This window comes from Phaseolus vulgaris, chromosome 3 (genome assembly GCF_051622355.1).
Source record: "Phaseolus vulgaris cultivar YP4 chromosome 3, ASM5162235v1, whole genome shotgun sequence".
In the NCBI taxonomy this organism is placed as follows: Eukaryota; Viridiplantae; Streptophyta; class Magnoliopsida; order Fabales; family Fabaceae; genus Phaseolus; species Phaseolus vulgaris.
This window is the reverse complement of record NC_143500.1, coordinates 48,105,000-48,118,633: the sequence shown is the minus strand read 5'-3', so window position 1 is coordinate 48,118,633 and position 13,634 is coordinate 48,105,000. Positions and strand designations below refer to the sequence as shown.

At 29.5% G+C, this 13,634-nt stretch overlaps 1 protein-coding gene across 1 annotated transcript; it reads left to right on the top strand.

The window, feature by feature from the left end:
- The first annotated feature begins 1,596 nt into the window (after nucleotides 1-1,596).
- LOC137808198 (1-aminocyclopropane-1-carboxylate synthase CMA101) lies at nucleotides 1,597-3,649 on the top strand. The gene is made up of 3 exons (XM_068609182.2): nucleotides 1,597-1,876; nucleotides 1,973-2,265; nucleotides 2,385-3,649. Exons 1-3 carry the CDS (start codon nucleotides 1,730-1,732, stop codon nucleotides 3,346-3,348), a joined length of 1,404 nt encoding a protein of 467 aa, XP_068465283.2. The 5' UTR covers nucleotides 1,597-1,729; the 3' UTR covers nucleotides 3,349-3,649.
- The last annotated feature ends 9,985 nt before the right edge of the window (nucleotides 3,650-13,634 follow it).

The following is a 13,634-nucleotide window of genomic DNA, read 5'->3' as shown; positions in this document are numbered from 1 at the left end:
CATGGAAACAGACAAGTAATAACGACCAGAGATTTGATTCTGAGCCCAAGAGTCACCTTCTTCTAATTTCTTTAATTTGTAATTATTTATGTTTGAATTTGTTATTCTTTTTATCTAGCATTGTATGCTTTATATTATAGTTCCCACCCCTGAACAGATTCACCAATCCTCAACCTTTTTAGATATCTAGAAAGTATTATTGCTTCATCATCTCCTTTTAGAGTGGGCCTCACTAGATTGAGAATCTTTGTTATTATAATTTGATAATCGTTGAAAACAAACTATTATGATCGTGGTTACAGAAGAAAATCAAACCCCTGGATTTTAAATGATCGTATATTTTTTGTGAAGTGATAATCATTGATTGGTTGAAGGAATTAAGAGTTATATATGTTTTAAATAGAGTTATTGGAATATAATTCATGTGAGAAGTAAAGAAAAATGAGGAGAGGAGAAGTGAAGATGATGAAGTGGAAGCAAAGAAAATATAGAGTTGAAGCTTAAAAAATGTTTGTCCTATTGTATTTGAATGGTAAGAATGAGGCGGACAAAATAAAAAAAGGGAAGAGGTATTTTAGGTAAAGAGGGGGGCATTGACACACATGTCACATGGCAAGTTGCAGTTATATACGATTTTACTTGTTTAGCTTGGTATGGTATATGGTTGAGTGGGAATTATTATTATGGCGATGATAATAGATAATAGATGTGTTAATATAAAAGTTGGAAAGTTTGACCAATGGAATTGATATGCTTACGTGATGCAATCTCTAACTGTAGGCGCGAGAGTATAATTAAAACGTATATGGAAGGGGAGAAACGTATGAGTGATATTGTCTTGATGCCCAATTGAGATTCTATAGTCCACACTCCAAATCAAGAAATTTGTTAGTTTGGTAGGCAGCGCCAAGGGTGAGACATTAGGGACATGTTTGGGGAGGTTAAAAAGTTGTTCAAGAAACTGGCCGACATAACTTGGACTGGGTTAGGGTAACAGGGAGCACATGGACCATCCCCAAGGCTCCATATTAACTTTTGATGGACCTCCTGGGTCACACTGACCCACTTTCCATCAGATTTGCTATCGGTATGGCGTCTCTACCAAGTTCTCAAACAAAAAATACCCTATCAACTTTCTCTTAACTTACCCTTCCCTTCCATCTATTCCTTCTATTCACTTCATTATCTGCATCTACACAATTAACATTACCTTCTAACCAACCTAGACATAATTAATACGACTTGAGTTGATGCTCATAAAAACAACAAACACAACAAAAACATTCATTATTTCTTGACTCGTATAAACTCAATATCCCACGCCACATTATACCCGGTGGGAGACACTTTCCACAAATAGTGTCAATAACATTTTACTCCCAGCGATACTAGGGAGCCTGGACTTCTCGTGACATGGTTGGGGCGGTGGACAAAAGCGCTTTTAAATTAAACCCATTTATTCACAGTTTCTGTCTCCTCTCTCTCTCTCCCTCTCTTCTCGAGAAAGCCTACATTTTTTATAGTCAAAGTCATTCTTCATTGCCACTTGGCTCTCGACCCCTTTAGGACTTTCCACTATAAATATATAACCAACCTTACTCCTTTACACACCAATTCCACTTCAAATATTCTTCTCTTCTCTTCTCTTCTCTTCACCTTCCTTCCTTCAGCGATCAACTTACTTCTCATCACCTCTTCATCCTACCATCCCAAACACACACAAACAAAAATGAGGCTCTTGTCCACAAAAGCAACGTGCAATAGTCACGGACAAGACTCTTCATACTTCTTAGGATGGCAGGAATATGAGAAAAACCCTTACGATGAGCTCCATAACCCCAAAGGAATTATCCAGATGGGTTTAGCGGAGAATCAGGTTAGACATTGATTTTCTTTTTTCAAAATAACCACGGTCTTTATTCTCTTACGTTAAAACTTGATCGACTCATAAAATTTATCTTTTGCATTGCAGCTCTCTTTCGACCTCCTAGAGTCATGGCTGGCTAAGAACCCTGACGTGGCCGGCTTCAAACGAGATGGCAAATCCATCTTCAGAGAACTAGCCCTCTTCCAAGACTACCACGGTCTCCCTTCCTTCAAAAAGGCATTGGTAGATTTCATGGCTGAAATCAGAGGAAACAAAGTCACTTTCGACCCCAACCACATCGTTCTCACTGCCGGTGCCACTTCCGCAAACGAAACCTTAATGTTCTGTCTCGCTGAAGAAGGAGACGCGTTCCTCCTTCCCACTCCTTATTACCCAGGGTGCGTATATTTTTATCTTAATCTTATCGCTTACATTCCACTTCATGCTACAAAATTCTACGTAATTTTATTTTTATAATTTTTTATTCATTCCCCTGACCTTGCTTTATTCTATACAGATTTGACAGAGACCTCAAGTGGAGAACTGGTGCTGAGATTGTTCCGATACAATGCACAAGTTCTAACAACTTCCAAATTACGGAGTCAGCTCTGAAACAAGCTTACGAGGAGGCAGGCAGGCGGAACCTGAGAGTGAAAGGCGTTTTGGTGACAAACCCGTCAAACCCCCTGGGCACCACAATGTCTCGGAGTGAATTGAACCTTCTCGTCGACTTCATCAAAGAGAAAAAAGACACGCATTTGATAAGCGACGAGATATACTCCGGGACGGTTTTTAGCTCCCCAGGCTTCGTCAGTATCATGGAAATCCTCAAGGAGCGAAACGATGCTGACGGAATCTGGAACAGAGTTCACGTTGTCTACAGTCTCTCCAAAGACTTGGGTTTGCCGGGTTTCCGCGTCGGCGCTATCTACTCGGAAAACGACACCGTGGTTGCTGCCGCAACGAAGATGTCGAGCTTTGGGTTGATCTCTTCGCAGACACAGTACCTTCTCTCTGCCATGCTGGGCGACAAGAAGTTCACCCGAAACTACATCGTTGAGAATCAGAAGAGGCTTAAACGACGACAGAGAATGATGGTTTCGGGGTTACAAAAAGCTGGCATTTCTTGCCTGGAGAGCAATGCCGGGTTGTTTTGCTGGGTGGACATGAGGCACCTTTTGCATTCGAACACATTCGAAGCTGAGATGGAGCTGTGGAAGAAAATAGTGTACCAAGTTGGATTAAACATTTCCCCCGGGTCGTCGTGCCATTGCACTGAGCCAGGGTGGTTTCGTGTGTGTTTCGCTAACATGTCCGAGGAGACTCTCACCTTGGCCATGAAACGCTTGAAGAACTTCGTCGTTGAGTCCAGCTGCACTCAGAGGAGTGCTCTGCTTAACGGAACCTCCAAAAGGAAGTCTCTCACCAAGTGGGTTTTCCGGTTATCGTCTCGCGATCATCGTGAACAGGAAGAACGGTAGCCTGGTCTTAGTCTATGCGTGTCGCTCATGCATAAATTCATTTCAATTTCTTTTTATTTTTCCTTTTTCTACCTCCCCAATATTTTTGGCGGAGTAGTCCAAAAAATTCCCATTTATTTTTTGTGATAAAATTAATGTAGAAAGAGAGAGAGAGAGAGAAACAAAAAAGCACTCTGTCCATGTGGATGTGAAGTGGTTGGGCTTCTAGTCAGCCTTGTTTGTATAAGTTGTTCCATATCTCAGTCATTAATTCCCTACAAAATCTCATTAGTATCATTAATGAAAAGTTTTATTTATACCACTACTGATTTAATTACATTAGTTTCTTCTGTCATACGGAAATCTTCTTGGTATAATCAATGAGAAATTTGATTACTATATAATTTAGTTAATGTGATCCCACTTTAAATAATAGTACAAGTACTTTAATAGAATTTTGCAATAAAGAAACTCTTAATTATGAAGATTGATATATCATGATATGTTCTTCCATTATCTTATTGTTATGTGTGCTTATAACTTCCTTGACATGTGTTGAACGAGGCACACTACTTACGAGAGCTTACTTGTACGTAATTTACGGCACCGGCGAGATAAACAGCCGACGACGATGGGTTGGGCTGCCGATGATATCGGCCCTTATTCAATAAACCGACCTTCGTGCCAATTTCACTGTTTTCAACCATAACATTTTTCTAGGCGTATGAGAGGGAGAATTTGCAGAGGTGGGTCAGAGGCCAAAAAGTCAACAAGTTTCATATATTAATATTTTTTTATATTTCGTAATAATATGTTTTATGGGCTATTCTTTAAGACAAGAACGTAGGGAGCTCCACCTTTTTCTCTTGGACCGTAAGAAAGGGTTACCCAATGTGCTGTAAAAACCAAGTAAATTTTGAGCAATTGTTTTTGTGTCTGTTTTTTGTATGACAGAAAAATTGAAAAAAAAGAGTAGAATAAAAGATGCATAATGTAACTATGAAAACCGTGGGGGGAGACGTTGAAGTTTGAACAATGGAATTAGAGATTTATTTAAATCTGGCAACCAACTGCACAAAGAAAAAGTGCGGTGGAGTTTCTTGCAAGAAATCATATTTTAAACTGTTGGGAACACTTTGGTTTGTTGAACTTTCTGGGAGTAATCATAATAATCACTGCTGAAAAAGTTACTTTGTCTGGAACAGATTTTGCGGGGACGAGTACGTATGTATGCGCTGGCTGTCCCTCCACGAATCGCAAACACTATTGAAGTTTTAGTCGCTTTTCAAGAATTAACAAAGCATAAAGCTATCTTTTTGACTCAACAAAGCATAAAGCTGTTTGAATTGATGTTTTGAATTTGGAGGAGCTTGAGAAAGCCCAGGAAAACACTACCAAATCACAGTCCAAGTTCAACCACACATACATGACACGTTAACTAAATTACGCACGCACTGCAATCACATGTGTCTCACTTCCACACGCCATAGCCCAAAACCTCATCAGTCTCCTACATGTTGCATAACTCAATCAAAACTAATTCAGACTCTTGACAAAAAGTCAACACTTCTGGTAATCACCAAAATAACGTTATCTTATTTTTATTTTTTTTCCACTTTTAAAGGTTTATGTAAAATAATTAAATCATAACAACTTTTTATTATTTACAATAATGTATTGCATTAAATTAGTAAATATATCCCTGCTACTATGCTCATGTTAGCAACAGACCATACCTTCCAAACTTCCGATATGGTCATGCGTTCACACCTGAATAATATAATAATATAACTATACATACAAATATATATCCTCTGCAAGTCTACAACGCACTCTACAATTGTTAAAGCACCAACCTATCACGAAACTAGGGTATAATATTCTGTATTATTCATTTGATAATAACATTCCTATAAAAATATATTATTGAGGAAAAACAAATATATTCATGTGTACCAAATTGAACTAGCATAATAACAAAAGAACATGGGGTGGAAAAGTTTAGGTGATTCTTTTTCCATCATAAATCGAATCTACTAACGACCTTGATCATTATTTGATAAATAACCATTAATTATATGCGTGATGTATTTTGGCCACTTTAATTATGTACATATTTTTAATTTACTAAATAATCATATGTATATTGGAATATTTACTAAATAATCACATTTTTAATTATGTACATATTTTATATATATTGAAATATTTATATGTATATCACATGGTTGAATTAAATATATGAAATAAATATATGTGATGGTATGAGATATATATGAAGAATAAATATACATGATGTTGTATATTTTGTGACTTTTTTTTATCCGTAAAGAATAAATTAATATATTTGAACATTTGAACATTTTAGGGATGGTCTAACTCTTATATAAATTCTTGACTCCACCAAAATTTTAAAATTTAAATATTTACTATAATTTTTTTACTTTTTAGTATTATTTAGGTATTTTTTTAGGCATTTTGAGGTTTTAGTTCTCATCATACTTACACTTATCAGAAAATTATGAAATTTTCCATGATGTTTTCTAGTATAAATTTGACATTTTTCCAATCATTATAATTACATTACATTCACAAATTTATTACTCATACATTACATTACATATGTTATGTGTGTGTTCTAACATGAAATCTTATTATTTCAGTGTTTATTTTGTATATAACATGCTCAGTGGGAGAAGAAGTGCAAATGCAAATGCAAAGAAACTCACTTGGATGTACCTTAAGGTAACCATGTATACCACTTTAAAATGACATAAAACTTTTTCATATATTTATAGAACTTTTTGTAGACTTTTATATTTAAATTATGATATTACATATATTATTATTCTAGATATTTGATATTTTAAGCAGGATTGAAGTAAATATATAATAATACATATTTTCTTTTTTAAAAAATACACTTATATATTAGAACTGTCTTTAAAAATAATTTATAACAACGGTTCTAGTGGGGAACCGTCATTATAAGTGTATTTTTTTTAAAAAATTATTGTTATTTGGTATAACAACAACGATTCTAGAACTGTCGTTAATGTGATTTTATAACGACGTAATAAACAACTGATTTGTAACGACACCCGCAATAACGACGGTTCGAGAACCATCTTTATATGTCTATATTAACCGTTGTTAATGAGCTTTTTTTGTAGTAGTGTCTGAGTATGTAGTGAAAATTGTAATAGGTGTACACAAAGATATTCCTGTAGTAGGATACTGTTTGGTAGAGTTATTATGCGGAAGTTTCAGTGTGGCCAATCTACCTTAACTCGTTTTATAGTTTGCATACTTTTCTATCACTTCTTTTTACTGCTATATTTATTTTAATGTACTTTTCAATGATACATAAGCAAGGCATCTTTGGTCCTTTATAGTAAATATGGATCATAGATATTTGTAATCACAATCATACGTTGGGAGTTTAAACCGAAAAATGAGAAAAAAAAATAAAGACAAACAAAATAACTTTATGTAATGAGTAACTTTCATGTTCCCTTAATGATTATTCCTTATCAAATTTTTTTAGCTAGTAACTTAAAGATCAAATTGATTTCTTCTAAGAAAATACTAGCAGTCGAGGTAGATTCAATATATTCGCTGCCAAAATGATCGGACATAACTTTTGAGCTTCTTATTCATCATCAAAAAGAGATTCAAAATAATTTTACAATACTAAATCTTGGGAAACAAAATTTAGAAGTAACTCATTTGACAACAACTAATTTAAAACTTGTTGTAGTAGTTCAATTTTTTAGATGAAAGAATCCTTATAAAACACCAGAATTTTCACAAGACAGGAATTAGTTTTTTGTAGCAAATTATCATATTCATGGATATTCTCCAAAGAAGACGTATTAGCAAAAACATCATCTTGAGATCTCGAACCCACCCATATATCTTCGATAGATCTCTTAACTTTTGACCAACAAGAGATTTATCTTCCACCTACAACAACTACTTCAACAAGATAAATTTAATTATAAATATTTATATCCACTAAAGGTACATGTACGTGCTTTAAGTTGCAATTCAATGTTATATTAATATTTAAATTTTGAAAATAATAATTCTCATACATCTATTTTTTTCTCTTACTTTCCCCTTACAACTCTTTTTAACAATAAAATATTTCATTTAATTAATAAAAAAAATTAAAATAAAATATTATTATTATAATTTATTAAGGGAAAGTGTGCAAAAATGATAGTATCAAACTATATATATATATATATATATATATATATATATATATATATATATATTTTAAATGTTGATAAGGTAATGCCTTTGTATATATTTTTTAATATTTACTGTTTGGGACTGTTTATAATAGTTTTATAATTTTTATAATTTAATTTAATTTTTGGGACTATTTATAATAATTATTAAAAAAATATTAATTTTTTAAATATTTTAAGTAAATACAAAAATATTGATCTATATGCTAAATTGAGGAAATTGCCTTTTAAATACGATATTTTTATCTCTCAATTATTAATTATTAATGTTTTACTTTTTTTAGTTCTTGTTTATTAATTTATTTAATTTAATATATATCTAAAAAATAAAGATTAATTCTTTTGCAACAACAATAATGTAAAGCTAAATTCCATTTATTGTACAAAGGTTCATGTTTTTGTTTGTTTTATTTTTAGAATACAGGCAAACAAGAAATTGAATCTCCTAGTCATGTCAACCAAATTTTAGGCTAAAGTATTGCATATAGAGAGTGCGAGAGAATTTTCTAGGAGTCAAAGCTTCCAGTGTCATTCTAAACTTCACAGAGCTTTTCGTATGAATTTGTTTAATAGTATTGTATCGAAAATGTGTTGGGAGGACGTTTTGATCAGAATTAAATATTTTTCTGTATATGGGTTTTTGTTAGTCTCCAGCAAGAAGAGGAAATACATATGAAAAAAAACTCTCTCTGATACTTAAGTAGGTACGAGTATAATTACAATAATTACTTTAAAAATATAAATATGAAAATTAAAAGTATAAAATAAGATAAATTATATTTTTTATATTTATAAATTTTTTCAGTGACAATATTTGAATCGATAGTATAATGATAATTTATTACTTTATAAATAACCACTTTTATCAGTAAAGATTTATTGATCCGTTTAACAATAAAAACGTGGTTAAGGAGTATATAGTCAATCAAACTATTTGACATGATATACGTACATGTATAAATTAATTTTGACATATAATAAAGTTTATTTCATTTGTTTTACTTTTAAGAAATATTTTAAAAAAGTTATTGAAATATATCCATATTCGTACTTAGATTTAGCAGCCATTGAACATGAATCCGATCGGCTATGCTATAAGCTTATGAATTCAACGTTCAATTTACAAGAACAGAGGCGGTAAGATTATTCAAGTCATAGGAAGAACAATCAAACGCAAAAGAATATTGATTGGTTAACAACTCTATGTTAAAAAATAGTAATATTTGAATTCATGTAAAAATATAAAATAATTTTAAAATTATATATCATAATTATAAAAAGAATATTTTTTACTGTTGTCAAAAAGTAAAGAGAAAATTTAACATTATTTAATTCCGGGTGAAATGCTGGAAAAAAAAGGAGTCATATCTTAACACCACAAACGTTAAAAAAAACATATGCTTCATACTTCAATAAATTAATATTTTAATTTAAAATATTATAATATGTTGTAAAATATATATGTGTATTGTGTGTTGTGTCAAAGAAATTAAAAAAAAAAAAAATCCGTCGGAAACACACATAGTTTTATTTTTAAAGAATTGGAGTGTCATATTTCATATAGATTTTGTGAATTGAATATCTTGATCGCATGTAGACACCTGTCAATAATCGGGATCGTTGTTGCCATAAGAAACTTCAAATTTAATTTGCACCAATCCCATTCTATCCTATGGACTATGTCCATACACCTCTGTAGATGGTGACTGGGGATCGACTTAAACTAATAAGGCATTGCCCTATACATATAGGATCTCATTACTTCTTAATAAAATATTTAAGTCTTTGGTTTCTTAATTATTCTGTTGTCATGTATTTTAATAAATAATTAAATGTCTTCTTAGTTGCTTACCATCTTAATTATATATATCCTTACATGTGAAGAAAAGTTTTCCAAGGACTTTATTAATTATCAATAGCAGACTCATATTAACAAATTGTGATTACATTTATAAAATTAAGTTTGGAAATTTTGGTCGATTTCATGATTATTGTCAACTACATGCATGTGCCCAAAACCCTAAATAATCTGTTTTTTTGCTACATATACGCCTTCACTTTGAACAACTCTCTATGGGTACAACTAACTAACATATCATGAGGTTCGTTTCTAGTAGGTTTGAGCATTATTATAGGACTGAGTATTAAAATTATATTTTTCTTCTAATAAAATAGTTATCGTTTCTTGAACCCAAAACAGAAAACATGTCAACACGGTTTTCTGTTAAGATTTGTAGGTCGAGTCTGAGATTTCGGATGGCAGCAGAACATGAAGTGTATCTCTATTACATTTTGGAGAATCCAAAAATATGCAATATCATTTAGGACAAAAGATAAAGAAAACCTTGTTGAACCATAACTCTAGTTATACGCACATCCAAAGGGGCCACCACTTCAAGATTTTCTTCTTACATTTTATTGAAATCTTAGCTTCTTCTCATGATTGATCAAATTAAATTCATCACATTAATCATTTTCTATATATATATATATATAATTGTGTGACAGGAAGAAGTACACAAATACTAAATTACTATCCAATGATAAAGAACAAGAAACGTGGGGAGTGGGAAGAATGGTTGTGGAATCTTGATTGGGATGACCTTGATTTGAATGGAAGAAATATATGCTTTACTGAATATGTTATAGATAAAATTATATAACTGTTGTGACTCTCTTTAGTGTTTCTTTTAATTTAATTTATTTATTGTTAAAAAAAAGTTAAAAATTTTAGGAGTGGAGTGAGATATTGTGGGATAATTTTCTGTAGTTCTACGTACAAGTTAAGTTGAATCAATTATATGAAAAATAAGAGGATTTTGTCAAACTATAAAAGAATAAAGTTCTACCTTCAGTGTTTTGCTAGAGAGTTATGTTAGATAAAATTGCAAAAGAAAATTAATTTCTTAAGAAAGAACATCTAAATGCTAAACTTAAAACTGTATCACATGTACAAATCACTTTTTTTTTTTTTCATGTTCTGAAGTTGTTAAAATATGGAAGTGGTTGGATTTCGTCTCATCCTTTTTTGCACATGCAAAGTAGCTTGGCTTATGTGGTCTAAATGTTACGAGTGTATGGATATGACATTGACGGTTCATCGAGAGCCAAAAATGTTAGATGTTAGTGAAGCTATTAATCAAATCCAGTATTGTGTGTGGATAGTAGTAGTAAGAGAATTGTGGAAACAAAGTAATAATAAGATTTTTATATCTGGTCGTATAGATTATATTGAAATTTTTACAATGGTGTAACTGAAAGTTTGGTCATAGGTGAGTTCGAAGGTACGCCTAACATGTTTTTCTTACTCTGATTGATGTCTCGAGCCACTAGTATGCATGAGATCTATCAAATAATCAGGCAGACGGCAAAATATGTGTATGTGATGAGGCAATGATAGGTAAAGTTTTTCTTAGATGTGAGATGGGATATGTATGGTTTTTTAAGGTTAGAGGCAGTGTAGTTGTATGTTTTGTTTTTATGGGTTTGGGGGTAGATGATATGGTTTGTTGTTTTATGTTGTTTACTTCACTTTTGAAGCCATGTGACTTTTAGATGTGGAGATTGAACTTTGCTTTTTTGTATGAAGGGTTAAGATATTCTTAAATACCTCTATTATTCATTTTTTTTTCTGATAAAAAAATGGTTCTGATAAAAAAAATGGTTGGATTTTGTTGTTGTTCACCATTATATAGCTAGACTTTACCTAATTTTACTATTCAACACTGAAAGTTCTATTTTAGAGGATTTTTTTAAATGACTTGAAGATAGATTATTCTTTTAGTGATTATTGTGCAGAATGATACAATATAGATTTAGGAAGTTTATAGTTAATTTATCATACATACTAATAATTTAATTTTTAATATAATATAATACAACATATAATAAACTTAATATATACATATAGTGATTTTTAATTGGATTATACAATGATTTGTAATTAGATAATAATATAAAATTTTATTACATTATGAATCTTTAACCTTTTTTAACTCTATTTATTTAACATAGATGCCTAAATATGTTTAGACATCAATACGATGTTAATCACCGATCCAATGTGATCGAGATTATGAAATTTCAATAATGGGATACGAACATATACGTTATTGCATCGAATTCCTGAAATAATTATGTATCTATTATTTAATTTCAGAAAACAGACACGGAATAAATTTGCGTATGCGTCTAAAGCATTTAAATTTGAATATAAACAATAATAATAGTGTAATAAATAATGTAACTTTTATAAGCAACAAATAGTGTTTTTGTTATCATATAAGCAATAATTAGTATAGTATATCAATGTAATTTGACTTTTCTTTCTAATATTGGTGGAAAAAATCTAATTATTCTAGGAGCGATTCCTTTTCAAGTATAGGTGAATCCCTAATCCTGCTTAAATATATGCAATTGTTCTAGAGAAATTTTAATTTTATAGATTTTTTACGTTAAATTAATATTAAAATAACTTAAACTTAATTTCAAAATTAATTAATGTTTTATTAAATAAATTCTATTTTACATAATATATATATATATATATATATTAAAAAAAGTAATGCTAAGTCTAAATTTTTTATTTAAATTTAATGTCCAACTAATTAAAATTGTACATACTTAAACGAAAAAAACTCTAAAGGTAATTTCATGTCACACTAAAAAAATTGCATTTATTAAGATTAACATTAGCATTAATACTATTATAAATATTAATATTATATACTATTAATATTATTTACAGAAATAAATCTGTAGATAAATTATCATTGACAATCTAAATTTACGATCATAAATAATATTAATAACAATATTGATATTAATATTAATATTATTATTAATAATGTTATTATTGTTATTAATATGTAGATAATAATTTGTAGATAATATTAAATTTATATATAAATTTCTATTTATGGAGAATAATTTGTATAGAGTATTAAATTTACTTATAGATATGAATTTGTAGATCCATATATAAAGTTGAATTTATAGAAGAATATAAATTTATAATTATTAATCTGTATATAATATTAAATTTACTATCTGGATTTGTATATATTTTTTCATGAATATGAGATTCTTGTAGCATAATTCTCTCACTATACCACCTAAAAGTTATATTTTTTTTTTAATTTAATTAAAAATAATTGATAAATTAAACTTCTTCATAGTTACACGAAGTTATATTATGCTCAAAATAAATAAAAAAATCATAAAAATATAAATGCTACATAAATCATGACCCAACTCTTTAAATATATGAAAATTAATGGGTTGAAAAATATTAATAATAATTATAATATTTTTATTATTGATTTTGATATTAATAATAAATATTAATATTACAATGATATTAATAATATAAATAATATTATTAATAATGTAAATAATATTATTAATAATGTTAATAATATTATTAATAATGTTAATAATATTAGTAATAATGTCATAGTATTAGTTGTATTATTAATAATAATAGTACTAATAATAATGTTATAGTATTAATAATAATATTAATAATTTTAATAATAATAATAACAATATTAATGTAATAATATCAATAATCATATTAGTAATAATAATAATTATTAGTATTAACAATATTAATAATAAGAATAAAAATATAAATGATAATAATATTAATATGTATAAATAATAGATTATGACGAGGAACTTATTTCGTAGGTAATATTCTTATGTAACATTTTTCTATCCCAACCTATTAAAATTACATTCAAAATTTACTTATAGATTTTTGTCGTTAAATTATTTTTTTATTACACTACAAGAAAATAGAAATCAGTTTTTAGATACCAAAATAATTAGTTGCAATAGTATTTAAATTAGAGATCATTTTAGAAACTAAAAAAAAAATTGGTTTCTAAATTAGTTTCTATATTGTTAAATAGTTTCTAAATTGGTATCTAATTAACAACCAAAGTTTTAACTACCAATTATTTAGTTTCTAAATTTGGTTTCTAAAACCTTGCTAATTAGATACCAATTTAGAAACTATTTAATAATAATATAAACTAATTTTTA

What these genes read in the sequence shown, in the direction of transcription:
- LOC137808198 (XM_068609182.2), top strand. Translation starts at nt 1,730, where the DNA reads ATGAGGCTCTTGTCCACAAAAGCAACGTGCAATAGTCACGGACAAGAC. An exon ending in TGGGTTTAGCGGAGAATCAG is followed by an intron (nt 1,877 to 1,972) that starts GTTAGACATTGA and finishes TTTGCATTGCAG; the next exon opens with CTCTCTTTCGACCTCCTAGA. An exon ending in CCCACTCCTTATTACCCAGG is followed by an intron (nt 2,266 to 2,384) that starts GTGCGTATATTT and finishes TATTCTATACAG; the next exon opens with ATTTGACAGAGACCTCAAGT.